At 39.5% G+C, this 24,360-nt stretch overlaps 2 protein-coding genes across 2 annotated transcripts in view; both read left to right on the forward strand.

Moving 5' to 3' along the window:
• Positions 1 to 489: 489 nt before the first annotated feature.
• LOC309673476 (uncharacterized protein) lies at positions 490 to 8,642 on the forward strand. The gene is made up of 8 exons (XM_082485251.1): positions 490 to 881; positions 1,085 to 1,196; positions 1,806 to 1,879; positions 2,590 to 2,685; positions 3,687 to 3,721; positions 6,201 to 6,536; positions 7,009 to 7,057; positions 7,863 to 8,642. The coding sequence occupies exons 2-8, from the start codon at positions 1,090 to 1,092 to the stop codon at positions 8,156 to 8,158; spliced, it is 993 nt and encodes a 330-aa protein (XP_082341377.1). The 5' UTR covers positions 490 to 881; positions 1,085 to 1,089; the 3' UTR covers positions 8,159 to 8,642.
• A 301-nt stretch (positions 8,643 to 8,943) lies between these two features.
• The window catches only part of CARS1 (cysteinyl-tRNA synthetase 1), a 36,479-nt gene continuing 21,062 nt past the window's right edge, over positions 8,944 to 24,360 (forward strand). Inside the window, exons 1-9 of the mRNA XM_082485243.1 lie at positions 8,944 to 8,985; positions 14,924 to 15,169; positions 18,049 to 18,140; positions 18,968 to 19,056; positions 19,362 to 19,458; positions 19,923 to 20,021; positions 21,013 to 21,162; positions 22,328 to 22,468; positions 23,248 to 23,336. Of these exons, the coding sequence (XP_082341369.1) occupies positions 8,961 to 8,985; positions 14,924 to 15,169; positions 18,049 to 18,140; positions 18,968 to 19,056; positions 19,362 to 19,458; positions 19,923 to 20,021; positions 21,013 to 21,162; positions 22,328 to 22,468; positions 23,248 to 23,336 (1,028 nt within the window). The 5' untranslated portion in view covers positions 8,944 to 8,960. The remainder of the gene's footprint in view (positions 8,986 to 14,923; positions 15,170 to 18,048; positions 18,141 to 18,967; positions 19,057 to 19,361; positions 19,459 to 19,922; positions 20,022 to 21,012; positions 21,163 to 22,327; positions 22,469 to 23,247; positions 23,337 to 24,360) is intronic.

The raw sequence follows: 24,360 nt of genomic DNA on the forward strand, positions 1-24,360 counted from the left end.
CATAAGCCAAGCTGGAGCTGTGGTGACTTTTTGGTGCTGCTGAGACACTCCATTTTGAAGCGAGAGCCTGTTGCGCAATAGGTGATGACTAGGAGAGGTGCCTTTGGCAGCAAGCCAGGAAACCTCTGCCCGCTGTTGAGGATGAAGTGTTCAAAGTTGGGGTTTTGGTTTTTTTTTTGTGTTTTTTTTTTTTTTTTTTAAGGAAAAAAACCCCAAACTTTAGCACAAAGAACGAGGCTAGGGGAATTCTGACATTTCTGTATCTGTAGGTAAAACTTTGGTTTGCCTTTGCTCTCCCCCCCCTTGCTCAATGTGTGCAGAGTTAACAAGCTTCATGCCAAGAAGCACCCTGCCCTTAGATAGTATCGGAGGGCTCTTTGGTGTATTTAGAGATAATTGGACAAAGGAGAAGAGGGGTTGTTATGAGCAATTCTCCCTGTGCCTGCTGTGCCCCTTCCAAGGAGGTGACGTTGGCCACATAGGTGACTCCAAGCTGCCACATTGAGTCATCCTTGTCCCCAGTGTGTCCTAGCAGAGGCCTGGCTGGGTGCCTCGTTTGCCACCACTCCCTGTCTGAGTGGCAAGCTGCAAACGTGCCTGCTGTGTCACTCAGTTCACGTGGTGCACCGCTCTCTTGTGAGGGAGAGTTGAACTTTTAACAAAAATGGCTTTGTGCTGTAACATCCTGCTATAGTCCTCTGCCTGTAAAATGATCCCTTGAGACTGCTGCTGCTTCTCCTCTTCCACAGGTACTTATGTTGCCCAGCACTGCAGTGCTCCACACTTGAGGGGAAGATGTGTCCCTTGCACTGAAGGAGAGGGTTATACCGCCCATGAGAACGGCTTGGAAGAATGCTTGTCGTGCAGACAGTGCAAAGATGGTACCAAGCACAGTTTCAATGAAACCTTAACCCTTCTCCCCCTTCTTTAATGTGGAAAGCCTAGTCCTGTGGTTTTTCACATTTCCAGTCATTGACAATATTAAATTTGCACATAAATTGCCTTTATGGCCTAAGTATAATTTTTGCACAGTTGTAGAGTCACAACTTTTATATTTACTTTTTAACTTATTTTTTATTTTTAGATCAGATGACTTTGAGACCCTGTACTCTGACGCATGATACTGAATGCCAATGCAAACAAGGGTATTTCTGCCCTGCTGAGGGCTGTGAAATATGTCAGAGATGTAGTACAATGTAAGTTTGATAATGAATATAAGCGACTGTTTTCCTTTGAGGGACTGTTAGAGCTGTGGCCCAGTCTGTGATAATACCTAACACGACAGGCTGTAATAATTGCCCTGAAGCCAAATTGCATTATTCATGCATTTAAATTTTAGGTGTCAAAATACAGGAGACAGAGACCTAGAAAGATATGGATTTTGGTATTGTTGTGCTTGTCGCTTATGGCTGTAATCTTACACTTTTCATGTCTTCAGATTAGTACTTCCCCATGTACACACTTGAATGAGCTTTGTAGCAGCCAGTCCAAAATTTTGGGAGGTAGAACCACCTGTTGAAGGAAACTAACTGCACATGAATAATGCATCTACTCTGTGGTTTGTTTCTTTTTTTTTTTTCCCCTGCTACTTAAAGGGTAACATACATGAGCTTTATCTGCTTTGCTTCTATTTAATCTTGTAGTCTTATCTTGGGGTGTTTAAAGGTGCACTTTAACAAAGTTATGTGTTTATGCATGTTCTGTTAGTGTCTCTAAGCTCTGCCTGAAAAAAATTGGGCCTGGGCAAAGCTGCATATTGCTCTGGAAATGTTGATACAACCCTGTGTTGTTGCCATCCACTTCAGGTGTCCGGAAGGGAAAGAAATTGTGCAGAATTGCAATGCTACTATGGACCTAGGATGTGGCTTACCTGATCAAGGTCTGGTACACAAATACCACTTGGCTTAGTCTGTTGGGTCTGTGGTTACAGGCTAATAACATCAGAGCAGTCTGTAAAACAGTGGTTTGAACTACTGTAAAGCATTCAAGAGCTGCTGTATTTTGGTCTGGGAATTACTTGCTAGAGACAAGTTCTCGAAGGGTTTGGAGTGACAAACCATTGTAAATTTCAGATGGTGACAAGCTTACATGTGTTGCCAGGGTTTTCAAAGTTGCAACAGTGTCACTGTTGAAAGTTATAGATAATACAAAGATTTCTTTCATGTTTTCTGTGTCTGAAAAGCTGTATATGGAGCAGCTTTCTCTTCTGCTGGTAGATAGCTTCTGCCAGACCTAGAGAAAGAAGGAACTGATACTACCAAGGCTACAGCACCTGAAGCTTGCTGTCATCTTTGCATGCTTGTTTCCCCCTCTTCTTAAATGTCTCTTCAGAAAGACTTGTAGAAGTTGTATTGCAGCTATGTACAGAATCCCTTACTGCCTTTGGGATAAGGATGTGCAGTGCAAACAAGTACTTGCACTTTCAGGTCAGGTGATAGTTCCAGTGCCTTTTTCCAGGGCAAGCTAGCTGAGTCACTGAACTAGCACTGAGTTTAGGTTGTTCTCTAGGACAGTGGGGAAGACTTGTACTTCAGACTATCTTGTTTGCAGGCTGCATCAGTACTAATTCTATTCCTTTTCCCTCTGCAGGAAGCACAGCTTTTGTTTGGATTAGTGTGATTATTTTGGTGGTTGTTGGTGGTTTGTTGCTGTTCTTTATAATTAGAAAGCTGAAGAGTAATAAAGGTAACTGCTTGATTATAATCTGTAAACTTTCCAGAACTAGGCAAAGCATGCACTAAGGCTATCCCTGGTTTTTGTGTTACCTTGTAGGGGACCTGTTTAAGCTCTCGCTCATTTACTATGCGAGTCAATTAAGTAACTCCTATATAATGGAGACTAGTTTTGTTCAGTAAACAAAATGCATAAATTTTAACTGTGAGCTTTCTTCCTTTGCTGACAGATGCCTTTGCTTCAAAGCAAGATTAGCGTAAGGTCCTTGAAAAGGACTTTTCCTATCTACTTGCATCATGTTTGCAGAGTGAGGGGAAAAATCTGTGTGTGAGCTCAGACATATGAGACAAGAAGTAGCAACTAATTAGATCATTAACTACTTTCATTCACTGTGTGTGGCTGTGGAGATTTTTCTACAAATTGCTGCCCTTTCATCATTTGAGACTCTTAACATTAATGTTAGGTTGATAAGTCCTGTGCAAATTCATTTTATTTTTCTTAGTCGAAATTGAGATGTTTTCCTGAGAAACTTTTCTTTCCACTACTGCATATTAAAGTGTTTTTGCAACTAGTTTAGTTAGAATAATGTTGAAAATTATTCTGAATTTTGAATGTTAACTTTGTTCAAATCATGTCTTACTGATTATATTACAGTAAAGACAATTTCTGCCTTCTATTTTTGTATTGCAACAGCCCACAAAAAAGCTAAGAACCATAAGCTGGTGGCGGGGAAGTTGAAAGGGTGGCTTAAGCCAAACTGCATCTTGGGGTCTGTACCCCAAGTCTGTCCAAGTGGGACTCCTCAGCCCCTGTATGAAGGCACAATGTTGGTGCTGTTGGTGGAAGCTAAGGGGTAGTACTCATGAAATGTATGACAGGTCAAGGAAACTAAATGGCTTGTATTAGAGCTTTAGTTTGTGTTAAGAATGTGTCTACTGCATACAAATCTTGTGTGAAATGTTTAAGTTGCTGCCATTTCTAAAAGTTTCTCAGACATCTATCTTGTTTTCCAGCTGCTTCAACTGATAAAGATGCAGAGAAAGGTCTGGTAAGTATATGGTGGATCAAGTGTTTCATCTCAGTTTTCTGCAGCTTAATTGTGCACTGCCTAATTGTACCTGATACACAGCTCTCAATTTTTGTCTCACTGTAGACCTCTGGTAGCCTGTGTTCCTGTGACGCAACAAGTTGTGATTTGTACAGGGCCAGATGTTAGCAAGGGCCTGATGCATTCTTTAGTCGCATGTGTCCTCTGCAGTTGGCCTTTCCAGCACTTCCCTTGGAAACATTCCAGAGCCTGTGGCTAGAATGTTTTGAAAGTGGAAAAAATTAGGCTAAGTGCAAGCTTTCACTTCACACTGTCTCCAAGTGATGCCTTGATGCAATTAGTTTGCTGCTTCATGTGTGTATTCCTCAGGCAATGTCAGCTATCACTTCCCTGCATCGTGGTGTTCTGGCTTTCCTTGCGTTTTGAGTACAACACTACTTCTTAGTAAGACTTGCTCCTCTTGATCCAGCAAAGTGACTGAGTCTTCCTGCCTTTGTGCTCCTGTCACAAGCTATAGACCAGGATCTGGTAGTCTAACTTCTGGCCCTAGATAGTCCTGTATGGCAAGGGGTTCAGGGCTCAGGGCATACCAGTTCACAAGTAAATCCCTGAAAATGGTTTAATGAGCTAAGACTGGCTGCTGGCATGTGTTCCACTGTAAAGCTAGGTTCACCCTGGCCTCCTCTAGTCAAACACTATCTCAGAACCTTACTGTTTCAGTCTAAAAATATTATTGCTAGTCTAGCATTCTGCAAGACAAATAACAGACTAGCTTGTATTTAGCTACTGTATCTTTAGCTTCTCTAGCTAACAGCATGGCAAAGCAAAAATGAGCTCAGTCTTCACTAGTACAGTTAATGATGTGTAATGCCAAGCTGTAAAACAAACGTTTGTCTTGAGCATCTAAGAAAAGCATCGAGATGGATCTCATAGCACATGTACAGCACCTTCTTCTCCCTGCTGCCTTTCTTGACCTCAACCCGATGCACACACTACTCACTGGGTGCTTTAGCTCTTGTCTAATCTTACTGTTAGACATTTCAAGTAATTAAATGTGTCTTAATTATGTCACAAATGCTTGAAGACTGAAGAAACAGAATTGAAAGGTCTGTTAAAAACATTACCTTAAACTCTTCTCTTTTTCAAGGTCCATAAGTGGCTCAAATATGTGAATCATCCATGGGTTTTTGTTGGGTTGTGTCTCCCCCCACGCCCTGGCCAGATGCGCAGCGCTTTGTGCATTCGTAGAAGCTGATGAAGAAATGTGACACAAAATCTGGTCAAAATGCTGTAGCATAGGAAGAGGCAAATACATCTCCTTATTTTGAATAAAATGGTAGTAGAATAATGCAAGCTCTGATGTAAGAGCTGTCACAGACCTGAGTTGCAATGTTTGCAAGCTTGGAGTGTTCATGTGTACCTTCCATTGCTCAGTTACCTATTTAAGAACTGTTCTGCATAAACAGAATCAACTTGTTTAACCTGTTTGCACCCTTAAAGTGGATTCAATGAGGATGATGTACAACTACCTGTGTGATGTGTGGGGTGGTTCCCCTTGTATCCCTGCTTACGCATGTTGGTCACATGGTGGAGTCACACGTGGGTCACTGACCTTGTGCAAACAGAAATCACACTGGCTTATGCTCATGGGGGAGCTGTACACAAGTCTTATTGGAAAAACAGTCACTCCTCACCCTCATTTCCCACCTTAAAAAAAAAAAAAATTACTAAAGTTTTCCAGGTTTAGCACTAGCTGATATGCTAGATAGATGCTGGTCTGCTTTCTACTTTTACTGCTCTTGATGAGTTGGAGCTATACTCCCTGGCACATGCTTGTTTAATGTATTGACAATGCTAAAAATGACACAGCCCTACTCACTTGCTTGCCTCTTTGTCCCTTCTCAAAAGCTATGCAACATTTACTGGCTTCTTTCAACTGATTCTAGTTTGTGAATATGCCAGAAAAACTAATCCAGCCAAAACAAGCCCAAGCTAGTGCACTTACATGGAGTTAATAAGCAATTACCATCTCTGCAAAAGCTCTGAGCACCAGCCTTGATACAATGTTAGGTTTGAGGCCCCTGTTGCTGTTAAGTCAACTCAGGTGCAGCAAGGCAATTTAATTTTCTCCTGCCTCAGGACAGGTGCATACCTTCCATACCCAGAGAGGTGCAAGCAGTAATACTCACCAGTGAAAACATTAGGAAAAGTTTCCTGCATTTGTTGTGGGGGTAGCCCGTGAGCCTTACCCTGTCCAGTGGGAGCAGAACACCCAGCGAAGTAGAGAGTTTAGGCTCTGAAACCATTTAAAGGTCTATAAAGGCTGTAACTTTTGCATGTTTGTAACTGCCAAATTAGTAGCTCTCCTGTTATTTCTCTGATATCTGGTGACTTCAAGTATTCTGTTTTCTGCCTCTAGGCTGTCCTTGAAGGCCCACCTGTGAAACATCTTCTTAAAATATGTTTTTATTCTTTACAGGAGTCTGAGGGCAGTACTGAAAGCCTCATTTTACCAGAAGTGGAGACACCTGCAAATAACGCAACCAACCCAGAGGATGAGAACTCTGGTGAGAGCCCAGAGGGCCAAGTGCAAACCAACCTTAACTTGGAAGTTAAAAAGCCATCACCAGAGGAAAACAATATTGCACTTTCTGAGTGGGGCACCATCCTGCCTAGGGGCTGGAGGCGCCACATGGAAAGGTACTGCAGGAGGATCACTGAGTCTTCACTAGCAGCAAAAACTGGGCAGAATCTTGCTTTTCATCAGAATACCCCCTCTAACGTACCAAGCGGTAGGATACCAACGAATCGTACGGTAAGTCTATGTGTGTGAAACTATTACTGTGTTTTCTCTGATACATGTGTAATTTCAGTGGGGTTCTTCACTATTCCGTGAATGATAGATGCTGTTTTCAGGCAGAATGATAGGGAAGAGGAGGCCTTGCCTTAGAGATGTAATAGAAAGTATAGGAAGTGATATCTTGGGAAAGCAAACTTCAGTCCCTCCTTTAATCTGCTCTGCCTCTCTCACCTCCCTGTTCAATATTTACACAGAAGCTATTCTTTTGCAATAGCAGCAAATGTGTTGCCTTGTTACTTCACTTCAGAGCTAATAGCATGACTGTTTCAGCAGGTGATTTTCTATACTTAATACTTTCAGCTGTGCTGTGAAATCTCTCCCTCTTGTTGGTGTGTGTGCTGTAGAAACAAGCTATCAAGTAGCTCAGGAATAATCATGACTGAAGTGCTCTAATCTGTTGGAGTAACAATCCCACTTTGTATTACAGGTACGAAAACCAAAGTATCGAATAATTGTTAAAGATCTCTCTCAAAAAGGTATGTATTCCATAAATTGGCAGTACTTGGAATTTGTTTTTTTACCTGTTGACTTTAGTCTTTTTAAGGAATAGTGCAGGGAAGCTAATGAATATTGCTTAGAGCTATATGGCTTTCAGTTTATTGTAAAATATGCTGAAACAGGATTGAGAAAAATTGTAATCCATGTGGTGAATTGTTCTACTTTAAAGCATGGCTTTTCTGCACAGGGGTATAATGCAGTCATGCTTTTAATAAGAATGGTACAAAATTTTTCATATGCTTTGAACAAGTCTGCATTGCAGCAGGGCACTCTGCTTTAATGAGTGAGGTGCAGGTCAGAGCAGGAGCTCTTTCTGTCAAACGTCCGCTCACAGGGAAGACCACACTGAATCTCCGTGCTCCTGCCACTACCCAGCAAGTTGATATGCTGGATGACCAAGCAATGAGTTTTGCTCATGCTGTTCTTGGTGTGGCAAACCTATACCAGTAGCATAGTGAAGTGGTTAAAGTCTACTGTTGTGTAGCTATACTAAGCTTAAATGAAGACATGTAGGTGAATGAAATTTTCCTCAAAACCACCTTTACTGAATAGTGTCTCTGTCTTAAGAGACTGCTTTTGAGATATGTAGACTGGTATCTTTAGCTTCTTCTAAGATCACTGAGTAGGAAACCTATTTAGTTGCCAAACCTGACCTTGCTGCTGCTGTTTGGTCTGTGCATGTATTGGCTGAAAATCAATGGGAAAACATGTACATTAGCTATGAAAAAAAAAAATTGTACTTTAGAACCTAAGCTGATGTGTGTTGTGTGTTTGTTCTTTCAGAACTGAGAGGTAGCTTTTTGGCCTTTATAAGGGAAGTGCCCCTGAAAAAATGGAAGCGGCTTATGAGAACTCATCTGCAGGAAAACGATATTGTTAAAATTATTTGTGAATTTCCTAATGATATAGAAGAACAATCTTATCAGATGCTTCTTACCTGGAAAAACTCACTGGGAGAGAAACAATCTATTATTAAGTTACTGGATGAGTTAAGGTATCTAGATAACAGGGCTTATGATAACATATTGAACACTTTAAAAAGTAATAACATTATTAGTAAAGTAGAAGTTACAGATTAATGTTTACGATGAACTTCAAAAATGTTCCTGTGTACATACATATGTCTACAAACTTCCTGTAAATGAGGATGTCGACAAACCGCCTGTAATAATGACGGCATGGACTTGATATCCTCCTCACCTTCAGCGGGGAGCTGGAAGTGATTTAGCACCGTCGGTGTTAACCTGGACTCCGGTTGTGACGTTCACTAAAGTCTTTTGAGTTGTGCAATATTCAACTTGGGCGCCGGATGCCAGCTTGAGAGCGAGGAGCTCCAGCTTGTGATTCCCTTCCTGTGAGGCAGGACTGTGCTGTACAGGCCCAGGCGGTGGGAATGAAGAAACTGCTGCTGTTTTTGAGAAGCTTGCAACACTTCGGTTTCTGAAACGATTGTGCTTTGGTTTTTTTTTGTTTTGTTTTTGTTTGTTTGTTTGTTTGTTTTTACTGGTACGCTCAGAACTGTTATGTTTGAAGCACAGCAATAAAAGCCTGGTTGAGCCAGAAGCTGGAGTTGACTCTTGCGCCTTCTTGTCTGAGGGAAGGGAGCCCGTTCCCGGTGCGTTTTGGGGCCACCCGGCTGTGGTAAACCCCCGCCGCAGAACGGCCGCTCCTGAGGAGAGCCCCGGCGCGCGACGCCCGCCCAATGGCTGCCCGCTTGGCGGGAAGGCCGGGGGTGAGGAGAAGGGGGGGGGGCGGTACTCCCCCGTTGCCGTGGTGACGCGGGGCGCCCGTCGGAAATAGCGTAGAGGTGGGCGGGGCGGGGCGACGCTTCCGGGCACGCTGTTGCATCAGCTTGCGAGCCGAGGAGGAGGAGGTAGCAGGATGGCAGCGGCTGCCGCCGAGCAGGGTAAGTCGGCGACCGGCGCCGGGGAGGCCCGGCGAGACGAGGCGAAGGGTCTTTCGGGGTTGTCACGGCTTGGCGTCACGGCTCCGCCGCTGTCACGGTGTCAGGTGGGCGGCGTGACGTCAGGCGGGAGGGGGGGGGGGCGCCGACCCACCCGCCCTGTCACGGCGGCTGAAGCGTCGGGGCGGGAAATGGCGGCTGGGGGCGTTGGGGCGTCGCCCCGGCGGCCTCCTCAGCGCGTCCCTCAGGGGCCTGCGGTGGCGGGATCCCCCCAACGCACCTCTGGGTGCGTTGGGGGGGATCCCGCCACCGCAGGCCCCTGAGGTGCGAGGTCTGCACAGCCGTCACGACGTGCTTGGGGCAGAGGTGACGTGTGAAATCAGCCCCCCCCCCCGCACCCGCTGTTGGGTGAGCGTCCCTGGGGAGGTCACCTGTGTCCCTCAGTGGTGGGTGACACGTAAGCAGCTCCTGGTGCCGCTTCAGGGCGTTGGGAGCAAGGGGTTCGAAGCACGGCATGTGCCTGGGTCTGTACGTGCATGGGGTGGTGGGAAACGTGGATCTATAGGTGCCAATTGCACCTCTCACAAGGACCTGTGGTGCCTTGCAAGACCATGGGAGGTGATCCACATTGTGCCTTGCTGCTAATGTAAAGGTTAATGATGGCACATGGTGATTTGTGGAAAAAACTTGGAGCTTCTCGGTACTGAAGTCTGGAAACAGCTGCTCTCCAGCTTGGGGGGTTTGAAGAGATGATAGGTGCCTGCCAGACCGCTTAGTCAGTTGTGCATTTATCACCACATCATCTGTTCTCTTTTGCCTGCCTCTGTCTCCCTTACTGTCTTTCCTAGTCATGTACATTTTCCCTTGAACTCAGGTCTGAACTATTTGACTTTTCTGGACTATTTTTTGTGGTTCTATTTTAATGATGGGTTATACTAAGCTCTTCCATATGGAAGGAGGGCTAGGGTAGTCCTATAATTTTTGGCACTACTGTAGCAAATGGAAACTTGGAATTCCAGTCATACAAGTATGAAATACCATTATGGTATGCAAGGGGTTGGAAATTTCTGTCATTCCAGTTAAGGATCTGTAGATTCAAAGATCTTCCCCCTTTTTCTTTGTTACTGAAAGTTACTTTGCTCTTTGTTCATCACAAGTAATGTTCCTTTGTAAGGGAGTCCAGAAACATTTATTGTTGTCTTGGGACTGGCTTTTTTTGGATGTCTTTTCAGTATATTAGTTAAGGTAGAGGGGAAAAAACCCCTACCAAAGGCTCAGTTCAGGTACACTTTAAGAAACTTTTTAGTTAAGTTTATTATTGGGCAAATATTATTTGCTTTTTCCTTAAATTGTAGTTGTTACATTTAGTTTCAGTTCAGGAAAAGTGGAAGTGGAACTAACAGGGCTAAAGTGAATAGGATTGACAAGCTTTTCCTTGGTGGGATACTCCCGTCTTAAAAATCCCTGCTCTGCTAAAAGCCTCTTGATTCTCACGTGTGAGTCTTGAAAAGTCCTTTGTCTCTCTGTGTGTATGCTGTGTCTTGCATATGTGGGATAGCTACATTGGTTCAGTTCTTCTGAAATTTTTATGGAAAAGGATAATTCATCTTGGCTGAGCAGATAGTTGGACTTCCTTCCAAAACTACCAGAGTGGCCAACCAGAATGATAAATGGCCAAGTTGGAGCTGTATTAATAATGAGACATGTTACACTTACCTTTTATGAGTTGTTTTAAATTTGTGAAAGCCAAATTGGAAGAGAAATGACATTTTTAAATATTCAGAAACGTCTAAGATTTCTTCTCAGTGAATACCTCTGCAGAAATCCCAGAACATTTCAGTTGTCATCTAATTATGACTGACAAGGTTAGCAGGTTCAGGGAAGCCCAGGAAACCTCATTTTTCCCTGAAGCAAAGTAACTCCTTGTTTTTGTGTCAGCTAGTTTACTGCCTACTTTATGGCTTTTCTGTATTTACTTTGCTGACAACACTTTCAAGGAACAGATGTTTTTGTTTTCAAGCTAATAAAAGTGAAGATTTTCCATAAAATTTGATATTGTGTGGGTTACACGTGTTGATTAAATTTCAAATGGTATTTTATGTGCAAATAAAATGCAGAAGTGATCTTATACCTTTGAGTCTGTGTGTTGCTACAGTCTTGCAGGCAAATTCCCAGTGTTCTTTAGTAGTCTCTGAAGTACTCCATGCATGGAGAGAAGAATGTGTGATAATTATATCACCCAAAGAGATCATACACCAGCAATTATTGTATGAGAACTGTATTAATTAATGTCTATAGTGGATTTTTTTTAAAACAATTTTTTTAATGCGGTGGGAGTGTTACATTATTAACATTCATTCTTAGGATTTTTCAAGATTATTTTGCTACCTCTCCAATACTCATGCTCAGTGCTCGTTTTCTGAACAGAGTTGCCCTTGAGTGATATGATTTGATGTCTACAAATCATTCCATTCACATGAGTTAACATTCAGTGTTATGCAACAGCTCTGTAATAGTCCTGCGTTTCTGTTGTCAAGAAGGCACTTCCTAATGCCATTGAGTTGTAGCAACTGTAATTTTTCTGTTTTGGGAGGGGAAAAAAATTGCAGTTGGGGAGAAGGGCTATTTCTTAGCCTGGTTTCCTAAAGCAACAGGGGTAAACTAGGTCAGACCTATATACATCCATTGACCCTTCTCCCTCAATAGTTTTTGAATCCATTGATTCATATTAGTAACATTTGACGGTGGGCTGCCTCTTGCACACAGTTGGCAGACTGAGCAAAGATAGGTTGGAGCTGTACAAGAGGATGGGGATACTGAAGTGTATAGGGAGAGGGGATGGAGAACTAAGGAGGTACCAGGAAATATTTCAGTGGGAATGTGTTATGAATTAAAGGCATTGTGAGACATTGAGGGAGGGGAACTGAAGGTGCAAAATACAAATCACAGAAAACCAAGATTTACTATTGTTTTTAGTAGTGATATAAATGAAATCAAACCAGACTTTTATGTAAAGATAGTTTTGACTGATTTCTTTTGCTTGAAAAGAAATGGTCCTCTGGTATACTGCCTGCCAAAGGACAGTGTTATCATATTCATTCTTTCTTCCCAGGAGAGCACCCTGTGCTTCAGGAGAAGAGCTTTTGTTTTGTTAGTTCAGTCCAGTTTGGAGCTAGTCATGAGAATGCCAGAAGTGAGAATGATTTTGTCCTGTATGTGCTGAAATAGGATGCTCAGAGGTATTTCAGAAATTCACTGATCACTCGGCACTCTCTCAAACACAGCAAATATGCTTGTATCTCTGCATGTGACCGCAGCAGAGGGTAGAACACACCTGTGCCAGCTTTAAGCTAGCTGTCATGGTTTGAAAAGTAGCCATCAGTCTTGAAAAGGAAGTTTGGAGCTCAGCACAGCCTGTGAAACCAATGTGGGAAACTCGTATTGGTACAGTGAGTGTGCTGGGAGCTCAAGACTGCTGTGGCCCAGCTGCTGCTGTGCCCTGAGAAACCCTGTCAGCAGCTGCTCAGGTGTGTTCATGCTGTGCTGCACTTGCTGTGGTGCGCAGTCAGGGACATAAGTTTGGGCTGAATTTGAGTCAGTGATCAGTCTCAGTCTCAACATAAAGACATCCTCCTGTTAGGTCCCCTGGGCTAGCTGGTTTCTTTGATGTATTACACTTTCAAGTCTGCTGTTGCTCTTGCAACTAGACATAACGTCAAACTTTATAATTTCAAGTATGATTGTGTGTGCCAAGATTATTCAAAGTAATTTTGTCTGCTCTGCTATCAGGGTTGAGCTGTTACTGACATTCACAGGCAGTATTTGCCATCTATCCTCACCAAAATTAGCTTATATGAGTTCTGTCATCTTTGTTGTATTTGTGTGTAAGTTTGTGCAACTTCTCTTTTAGATTGGTTTACAGATGTGGTTGGAAAGCACTTATATTGTTTCAGATACACTGACTTGTTTCCCATTAGCAGCCTGGTGTGTGAATAATGGTCATAATAACCCTAATAATACTTTGCAAATTGAGTGTTGCTTTCCTTGCAATAGGTTTTTAAAGATCTTCTCTTTGAGATATAGTTTCATTTCTACACAGATCATTCCTGTAATACTTTTTTTTTTTTATTTGGTCTTCTCCCTCATATGATTCATGGATACAAAATTCACATTCAAGGAAGACTTATGTCTTAGGTTTCCATAGTTAATGAACATAACTATTTCCAACTATTTCATGTGTATAAACAGGTAAAGTTCTGTGATGATAAATATCAGTAAATGAAAAGTTTATAGTAAAATTAACTATGTGAGTCAAAGCTTCCATTCAGCTGGATAAGGCAAGCCCATAAGGTCTAGTTATGAACCATTATTTACCTGTTATTCCTCATTTACACTGAACAATTACATAGGTAGCCCTTGAGAAGGATTGAGACTTTACATGAATCTGACTTCATTTTTGTGTATGAATTGTAAATCTTTCATGACCTTTAATTTTTTATTTATTTATTTTTTAATCACTGATCTTTTTTATTAGTTCTGCTGGTGTGCCACTGTATCTCACTTATACTCAAAAGAGTCAAACACAAAAGTAATTGGTATCTAGCTGCAGTTTCCCTGTCATCCTGAATTCTATAGAATATTTTAATAATTGTTTTCCATATGGGAAATATTTCCATATAGGAAATGAGCTGCTTACAAAGTCTTAACTGATGATATTTGGAAAAACTTTTCCATTCTGCAGTTCCTCACATTCTATCCTAGCCATTGCTTCCCCGTTTCCTTTCGTCCTTTCCTTCCCAAGAGCATTGGTCTGTGAGCACCTCCAACGCTTTGGGAACTACTCGTGCAGAATACATTTCATACTAGCGTAAGAAGCAACACTTGTGGCACTGGTCTCTGTCGGGGTTTGGGAGCAGGGACGGGTGTTCGCATTCTGCCTCTCCCACTTTATTGCACTATGACCTTGACTATGTCTTAAATTACCTTCTTGGCTGACTATCTAAGCAGGATATCGGATTAATGTTGATACAGTACTTTGAACATGAACGGAGTTACAAACATTGAATCATTGTAGGAAAATATGAATGCTAGGTTTACTTAATGTTGGTGCTAGTCCAGATGCTGTAACCTCCGCAGTGCTTCGTACCCACTGACTTACACAGGTCTTGCCGTTACTCTGAGCATCCCCAAGTCACAGAACCCTCTTCTGCGTCCTCCATGTCCCCATGTTTGTAAAGATGAGACATAATTGAACCTGCTTTGCCTGTATACCAAAGAAATCATGGAATTAAAAAATTGTGAGGGAGGAGCATGATCTAACATCCTTTCTGTTTGTTTGTGTAGATCTTACTCATTTTAAATATTATTCACATGTCTGAGGAGAGAATGTGGTATAGGATAAGTACAGAAATATACAGCACCAGCTTAAGTTTTGAGTTGTGAGAGCAAGTAGGAGTAACTGAGCATCGTGTTGGGAGCTTGCATGTGGGCATCAGTCCTGCAACGGTTTAAGGATATGCTCAACTTCAGTAGACATATTCATAGCCTGTCCACGGTGTATAAAATTAATCACATTTAAATATTTGCAGGATAAGTGTTTTGGCAGCGTGGAAAAGAGTGACTTATTTGGTTAGCTGTGTGTGAAGAATTTTCTCCCAATTTCAAGTAGATAATATTTCTTCATGAAAAGGACCTGTGCTTTTGTCCTTATTACTCTTTGTAAAGATGTCTTCAAAAAACTTATCGCAGCATGAACATAATCCTATTAATAGGAAATAGATAGTTATTCCATAGCTTGTATTAAATATATTTTTTCTCAAATTTCTTGTCAGTCACCAGAGCTAATTTAGAGGGGGAGATGTATAGTATAAGGATATATTTTGGTCATGGAATCTCCTTCTTCTTTTAATGCTGACCAAATGTCCTGTGCCTCTCTTTACAGCTTCCAGCTACAGTTTTATACTGAGCATTAGTGAAGAGGAAGCCAGGGTGAAGGCTTTGAACGAGTACCTGAGCACTCGTAGTTATATCCAGGGGTTCACATTTTCACATGCAGATGTGGAGGTATTCAGAAAGTTTTCGGGGCCACCTGTGGACCAGTATATCCATGTTGTCCGGTGGTACAGACACATAGAAGCAATCTATGATGGCAGCAGTGAAAAAAATGAGCCTTGTAAACTTCAAACAAGTGAGTAATACGAAACTGGTGGGCAGGTTATAGACTAGCTGACATTGTTTTGTTTTTTATTGCTGAGAATTCCTAGAAGTTCCCTTTCATACTGTCTTGCACACTTTAAAATTTACCATATCAACTTGCGTTCAAGGTCTTGAAATTCTTCTTGCATACAGGTACTACGTAACTGATAGATCCTGACCTATTTGAATGTTAAAGCTCTGTTTCCGCTTTGCTTTGATTTTAGAATTTGTCAGTGTACAGAATTCGATTATATTTCCTTTAAAAAGCTAGCCGCTGGATTGTAAAAGAATATGTGGGTTTTGGCTTGTTCCTTAAAATACCAGGATTTGCTCAGTCCACTTCTTTTTTCCTGCAAGGGCAACTAAATAGTTGTTGTATAATATACAAACTCATAACAAAGTAAACTAAATACTGCTTCTTATGGTTGTTATTAACACTGATTTTCAAAAAGAATGTTTGGGGTTCTTTTTTAACCCTGGTAATTTAGGCATTGACAATGATTTGAGGAAATGCTAACCGGTTAATCTAGGTCATTGTGTAAGCATGGGTGCTGGCATTTTTGGGAGCTGCATCACACTCCTGAGTTGTTTTCTAATGAGCTAGTCTAATTTAATTGCTTTATAGTGAGGGAGTTGCTTTATGTTGCTCAGGGAGTCATGAAATAATTAATAACACAGAGCTGTTGTATAGTGCTTGCAGTACCTACAAATGAATGCACAATGTCTGTCATTTTTCCTGATGGTTGTTGACTAATATTACTCCAATGCCATTTTCTCACAACCTCTCATCATGTGTTCTCAATTCCTAGCAGACTAGCAGTTAGAATCAGGCTGCTGCAAGTAGATTCTCTGTATGTGTGTGTGCCTGCATGCGTTTGTGCTGGTTATTGATTTCCTTTCAGCAGCGAAGGGATCTCAGCTGTACTGCTGGCTCTGATAGCAGATTTAATGCCACTAACTACAATTTGTCTACAGACTTTCGTGGATCAGGGTGGAGCAATGAGAAAAAAGGTTTCTGTTTTCCTGTCCATGAAATCTTTAATGTTAAGTCTCTCCTTATGAAGGGTTATATCTTGTTATCTTCATGATCTGTGCATATGTATCAGAAGTCCTGAAATGGTGTTCTGCAGTGTTCACTATGAAAATGACATGTGAATCTGCCACGCTTCTTAGACCTTGGAAATTTTATCAGTGTTTTTTTGTGTGTATCAGAGAGCTCTAGGGTTGGATTGGAGCAAATGAACTTCAGTTCAACTAGGGGGAAGACTATAGCTGGCAGAGACATTTGAACAGACTAAACAGTATGCCTTTTACTTTGCATGTGTCCATGTAGTGGATATACTGTGATGCCTAACTCGCAAGCTGAGAAATTTAGGGTGCAGTATCTGGGTTTTTTCTTATGTTTAGTGTGGTTGTAAGTAAAGAAAGCTTTACAGATTTATCTTTTATTAGACTAACCCACATAGGCTTCTTTCCCCGAGGGGAATGTTAGCCACAATTAAGCATGCCAGCGTAATCTTTGTAAATCAAAGAGTAAACAAATCCATACCTTGGTGTATGGTCTGTGTTATGGATAGACTGCTATTGAACTTGAGGTATTCTGTTCAGGAGTACCTCATACAATGAAATGTTTAGAATAAACACATATTTCTGTGGATCCATAACATGAAGATTAAATGGAGTCCATTTGTGAGACCGAGTACTGCAGTTAATATATTATTTTTTTTTTATTTAGGCAGTTATTCAAAAAAGGAAGATAAGGAAGAGGTCAATTTTTTATACCATGAATGTTTACATTACTTGAAGGTTTTCAGCCAAAATATTGATATGAATATATCAGGGGAAACAGAGTTAATGAAGAGCACTCTGAGACACAGGATCAGAAAGGCAATTCTGTTGTCAAAACAAAGTTTCTATAATATTTTAATTGCAGTTAAAATGCATACCATGAGAATTCCTTAAGAGAGTGCTGTGTGTATTAAGCTGGCAAGCTTGCTGTATTTTTTAATTTCCTGGTTTGCTTTCATTCCTAGTTAATGCGATAATTAGTTTAACATCATTACAGCTGTAAGCAGCCCTGTGCATAGCAAACTGCAGCTCTTTGACAGGTGACATACTTTTGTTTGAAAAAAACATGAGTTTAACAACTATGTTGCTTCTTAAAAGTTTAAAAGAAAACAAATGCAAGAATATTGTCACTAATATTACCCTGGATTTTATCTACTCTCTTTAACAGCAAAATTTAGCCTGTTGCTGAATTAGAGCATATTTGTGGTAAATGAGTGTGTTCAAAAATGCCTTGTGTACATAGCAACAATGTATGATAAAAAGCTGAGTTTTTTTCTAAATTTTTCCATCTCCCTGCCTCTCACCCTGAGTACACATACTCTGTCAATATTGGCTTTAGAGATTAACTCTGATCTCTGGAGATTTTTTGCAAATTCTGTATGAGATCTGTGGTACGCTGTCACAGTAAAATCAGTGGCATTGCAGAAAACCCAGGACTGCCACAACACTTTATTAATAATTCATTAAATTTCAAAGCTCTTGTTAATGCTTTAACTGAATTGCATGCCCTTACTTTTATACCCTCTTCCTTCCTATTACTTGGATCAAAAGTTAATAGGAATGGCAAGTCAGAGAGTAGAAAATAAACTAGATCAAAATAATTTACTTTGGGTTTAGTGGCTTTGTAGGAAGTTCTAAGAAAAGTAGTTGGATTACTTAGGATTGGAGCTGCTTTGTCTAATTATATGTGGTTTTTTTTTCTTTTTAAATAACTTAGTGATGTGATAAGGAGAAAATGTTATATTGCAAATCTGTTTGTGGAAAGTGTCTTTTCAGTTCTCTCTAAACTACTTTTTCCCCTAGGTAAAGGCAAGCGTGTGCAGCCTCCCTGGTCTCGCCCTGAAGGGACAAAACATTCTAGGCTCTGCCTCTACAACAGCCTGACTCGAAATAAGGTGACTAAATGAAAGAAAAGTGGAGATTTCCATAGAAACACAAGTAGAGAAGTCATCAAATGTTTTGTTTTTAAGTGTTTACCCTGTTTCTGGGTTGTATTTTGCAGAATGTTAACAAGCATGTGCTTGTGTCAGTCATGTGTGTTTGCTGGGCAAGCCTTACAAGATACACAATAAATATACATATACTACAAGTGTGTGTATGTATGTGTATATTGCATAATATATAGTTCCCAACTGCAAGTTATCATCATGCAAAATAGCAAGGGGTTCAACTGTAATACACATAAGTATAGGCAATGTGAACAGAATTAAATTAGTTTCTTTCTTTAGATGTTGTCTGTGTAAAAAAAAGTCTCGGCAATTATATTATTGTAATATAAACTGGTAAAACTTCTCGTGGTCTTGTTTGAAGGTCCTTTGGGAAAGAGAGGAAATATTAAGTATACTAATGTTATATGGGATGTAGTCTCCAAGATGTGTGGAATGATTAGACTCTGTAACTTTTTGCAGTGAAAAAGAAAGCCTGATCTTCCCTTCCCTTTTACAAACACAGCTTGAATAATGCCCTGCCTAGTCCCAATCTTTGTAATCTGATATCTTGATTGATAAAAGTGCAGATAACATGAGCAGCCACGTCCTGTTGCCTCTCTTAAATGATGAAGCTAGTGGTGATCTTTTTTTACAGTAAAACTGGGAGTGGAATAGCTATTCCTATTTTAATTATAATCCATGTTTTCACGTTCGAATCTCCAAATGTGGTATTTATTGGCCTGAGATCATGTCTTCAATTTCTTCTGATGACTATACCTTCCCTTTCAATTAAGGAAATATTTCAGCCTCAGAACGGAAGAAAGGTCTTGTGGTATTGCTGTGGTCCAACAGTTTATGATGCTTCTCACATGGGACATGCCAGGTACTGCAGTTCTTTATTTTGATGTGGGTAGTAACAGTGCCTACTGGAAGCAAGATTAATAGAAAGAGGTACTTTATTTAGATGAGTGTGTTACTAGAAGATAGTCTTGTTATACTCAACGCTTGAGATTTAAGATTAAAAGCATGTTATAATATTATGTCATTGTGTGACAACTTAGTAGTAGATATGGGAAAATTAAAACTGCTGTAAAATGATTGACTCTGAGATTAAAGTAGTTTTTGCATAGAATAGAAATAGACTTGAGATGTTCACTAAAAACATCCCTATGTCTTTTATGTTTTTAGGTCATACATCTCATTTGATATCCTGAGAAGAATCTTGAGGGATTATTTTAAATATGACATTTTCTATTGTATGAATATTACAGATATTGATGATAAGGTAAGGATTTTTAAATTGCAGTCTGAAATACTGTACTTTGAGCATGGAACTGGGAGAGTCACGTGTAATTGCCATTTGATAAGCCAAGATAAATCTTATACTTATTAACTTAGACATACATTTTTTTACACAAATGTATTGTTTTTTCTCAATTTTGTACCATTCCTATGGTAGCAAAACCTGTATTCTTGTATATAAATGAATGTTGTTATAAATAATGAAGACTAAGCATTTAACAAAGATAACTTATTTTATTTGCCTGTTGTTGAGATACCTAATTAACTCTGTTGAGGTAGCTGATTAACTATGTGTGGTGTGTTTAATTTGTATTACTCTATATAGTTCTTGTAGCTTGTTAAATTTACAGGGATTCTGAAATGCCTTTGGTATGTAATAGATTTTATTTGCACTTTGTAGAACTACGTGTCGCTTCACAAAAGTATTTTCATGTTTCTGCTTTGTAGATCATCAAGAGAGCAAGACAAAATTACCTTTTTGAACGGTATAGAGAGAACAAATCAGCACCAGATCAGCTACTTGAAGATGTTAAAACTGCCTCAGAGGTGGGCATGGTATTTAATCACTGCTAATGTCTTAAGTTCTTACTCAGTAATGTAGCAAAACATCTAAAAAATGCCTCTGACTTTGCTACCTCCTTAAGCTTTCTGCTTGTTTCGGTTATTCTGTTAAACCAGTACCACACAAATTAGAAATGATATTGGAACTGCACATCACTTTGATTTTCCATTGTTTTAGACAAGAACTATCCGTGTAAAAAGCATGCCTGATTTTTATGTCAATAGAACTTGTTTGTGAGTGCATGTATATTGTTGTTTGGGTATTGGGGAAAAAGCTCAAAAAGCAATTGGATATTTGTGTGTTAGAATTCAAACTTTAAAAATAACTCTTTAAAATAGTTTTTAAATGGTGGTATGTCCATAATCTTTTAAAGCTTGTGAGATTTCTCTTTTGTACCACTGATGGCCTTCAAAAGAGCAGAAAGTCTCCAAAGATTTAGGGGTTTAATAAATTGTGTATGCTGGACAGAAGGGGCGGGAGGGTGATTATCTGATCAGTTTTAGAACTACAGGTCACAAATAGATTATCAGTGTAATTAATTGAATACAGGCCTGGGAATTGGAGGCCTGAAAATTCTGCCCAACGATCATTGCCTGAAATACTCTCTAAGCATAGCATTTAATCTCTCTGTCTTTCACATTAAAGCTTCTCCTTCTCAGATTTGAGATAATCAACTGTGTAATTAAGGTGATCAACTGTGTAGAAAATGAAAATTACTAAACAACAGTAATGATGATGTAATAATTTATAAAGTCTTTCTGAAAAACTGAATTCAGATGTGAACTAAATTCTTTTGACTTCACTTTTATTTCTGATGAGGAGTATGTTTCAGTAGTTTGATATCAAAGCTTTTTATGTGGCATAATGTATTATTCATCACTAGCAAGGTCCTACGTGGCTAAGACAATATATTGTATATGGAACATAGCAGTACTGTACTGCAAGTTGCTTTCTAATTTTTTTTTTTAATTGTAGCTCTTTTCAGTTAAATTAAATGAGACAACAGACCCAGATAAAAAGCAAATGTTGGAAAGAATTCAAAACGCAGTGAAATCTGCTTTTAACCCTCTACAAGAAGCTGTGCAAGCAAAACTCCCCGTAGAAGAGATCAACAGATGTCATGAGGTCAGTCTGAGCTCCTTTTCAAATTATAGTTGGCTTATAATTTTTAGGGGTTTTAAAAATAATATTTAGCTTGCAGTAATTCGCTGAAACATTATGGAATTTTTTATTCATAAGAAGAGGAATGGTGGGCCTGAGCAAATTTTAATACTTCACATTCAATACAGGAAATTTGGTCCTTGAATTCAACTATATAGGTTTTGGATGCTGTTTTTATCAATTACTTTTCTTTTTTTTCCTCCCAGTGTGATAATTACCCACTTTTTTGTCTTGGTGAATTAGTTTCAGTATAAATTACTGAACGTGCATTTATGACATTCCAATACTGGTGGCAGTTTTCCACACAAGTGTTTCTGTCTCTGATCGGAGAAGAAAATGCATCCCAAAAAATTATGCTCAGGATAATTTTTATCCAAAGACCATTACATTTAGTGACAATAGTCCTATTGTCTTTATTGGGCTTTGGTACTGTCCCAGTAACCAAGTCGGTCAGTATAACTACTGTCTTCTAGTAATTGGTTTTCGCTTTCATCTTTTCTTGCTTTCAGATTTTTTGTAATAATTAGTGTAGGAAGCATAGGGTATGTGCTGCCTTCTTGAGAAGACTCTCTCTCTTAATTATCTTTTTAAAAAAAGTCCAGCTATTCTAATATCAGGCGCCTTTATAAAACTGTATACTGACCTAACACAATTTTAAACACAGCTAAAATCTAGGCAATCACACCTTCTGGGCTATATCCTATTCTAAAATAAAAAAAAGTACATCTTTTGATATAAGACTGAAATCTATCCTTGCTGATGTTCAACTTAGTCTTTCAAACACTTTTTAGCAATGTGCACAGTAAGGCTTCTGTTAGGAATATCCGGTAGTATGGGGGGAACAGATGATGTGATATAACTGCAGGTCCCATCCGGTGTTTACAGCCTAAATTCCACATTGATATCAAAACAGATATCACTTATCAGTTTATCTTTCTTCCTCTGTTTATTTCATCCAAATTTATGAAAAGCAATACAATAAAAATTTTATAGAAGCACGGATTACTCTGTATTCATAGCCAAGTGTCTTTTTCCTTAAGCAAACCTCTCTGTTCAGAATAAGATCTTTCTGCAGAGTTTAAACAGGGCAAGTCTTTGATCAGTTGTGCTTACATGTATTGTTTTATAGACACTGTTGGAAGAAGCCAAAGATTTGCTGTCTGACTGGTTGGACACAAAATTTGGCAGTCAGGTGACTGACAATTCCATATTCTCAAAGCTCCCCAAATTCTGGGAAGGAGAGTTTCATAAAGATATGGAAGCACTCAATGTAAGTAAAATAAGTAAACAAACTGTTTTCTGTTCTAAAAGTATATGTGCCATGCCTCATAATACCCAGAATACAATTTAGCTCCTTAATAGCTTTAAAACCCCTCATATTTCAACCTTCTTGATAAAGTATTTCCTTTAATGTGAATAGGTAGCTGTTAAATTAGCACCTGTTCCGTTTCCATCCCAACAATCTTAAATCCATTGTGCATGTTACCAGAGTCAGTTCACTGGTGATCAAGTTTGATGTGTATGCTCCATCCCTTCCCCTTGGTGTAACATGGGCTTATAATCATAAAGTGATTGAGAAGTTTGAGATAGAATCTGTTAGCTGCACGAGAGCCCTGCCAACCTCAGCATTTAGACTGACTACTTATTAGTCTTCAGCCACTAAGAAATTATGTGATAACAATCAAGGACAGATTTGTCTGTTACAGATGAACTACCATGTCATATGCAATGATTCCGATCAGTGAAGGTTTATTTATTTACCTGCAAATCAGCAGGACTTATTGCCTGTTCTGTCAGAAGTGCAGTAAATGGAAGAGCTGACATCTCCTGCAGTAGTTTGTTGTTAGTGTCACCTTAAAGGCTGAGGAAAAAATGGCCACGGCACATTGTTTCAGAACAGCTGTCTTAGATTCTACTGTCACTGGCTTTTAAGCCAATTTTTAACCAATGTATAATACATATATTTAGTTCCTATTTGCATGTTTATAAATATTTTTTTTATTTTTTATATATGTACACACTATATAAAATTCTACATTTTATCTATAGGTTTTACCTCCAGATGTTTTAACACGGGTTAGTGAATATGTGCCAGAAATTGTGGATTTTGTGAAAAAGATTGTGGACAATGGTTACGGGTAAGTGCTACTGGATGCTTTTGCTGTGAGCTTACAGTGTATCAGAGCTAGAATGATTGCTTTCAACCTTAACTCTGAGCTGCTTTCTCTGTTTTCATACACAGTTGTAGTCTTTTCCACAAGTAGTGTTTCAACAAATAAAGAAACTTCAGGTTCCTTTGCAAAAAACCTGTTATTTCTCACCTGATGAAAATGTGCTATCCTATACTTCTTATGATGTCTTACAAAGAGAGAAGTTAGATTATAAAACTTCCAGGGTGAAATCCTCGTTCATTACAATAAATAGTCAAAGTCCCATTCACTTGAACTGTGTTTGACTCTTGGCCTTCAGCAAGGGGTTTCAAAAATGGATGCCTCAGTAGATGGCTAGAAATCAGTTGTAAATAACGTAAGTTAAATAAAAAAGTAATTGTGAACTTTTTTTCTGCCATTACCTAGTATTTGTGAAAATCAATGCTCTAGAAGTTCCTAAGTATCACGATAGATTCTCGACTGAAATTGAGTTCTCTTTCTGTCAATAGCCTCAATTTTTTGACATGGATGTATTTTTATTGTGAAAAAAGCAAACCTGTGGTTCAGACTGCCATAATTTCTCTTGTATGTTCTTCCTTTAAACCTACATTTTAAAATTTTCTTAAAAAAGAAATAAGGGGGGGTGCAGTTCAAAATTGTTTGCGCTGAATTATCAGCATTCCTGGTGGTCCTGAAACTTAACTTTGTGTCAGAGTTTTTATTATGGCTGTAACAGGACAAAATTAGAAAAGGGAAAGAGGACAAAATGTACTGTGAAACGAACATGATTCATATTATATCATTGCAAAATATTAAAAGGGACCAGAAATATTGTAGATATTTCATCTCTTGGGACTGTTATCTGGCATCTCACTTCTTAAGAGCTTAACAAAAGATGTTAGTTGTTTTCCCTTTGATCAATTTTATTATGACATTCAACTATTCGTCTGAAGTCTTTATGGTAAGGCCTTAAAACTTAGGCTCACTTAAGTCATCTTTAAATACTGAGCAG

The sequence above is a fragment of the Vanellus vanellus genome (assembly GCF_965231255.1).
Source record: "Vanellus vanellus genome assembly, chromosome: 6".
Taxonomy (NCBI): Eukaryota; Metazoa; Chordata; class Aves; order Charadriiformes; family Charadriidae; genus Vanellus; species Vanellus vanellus.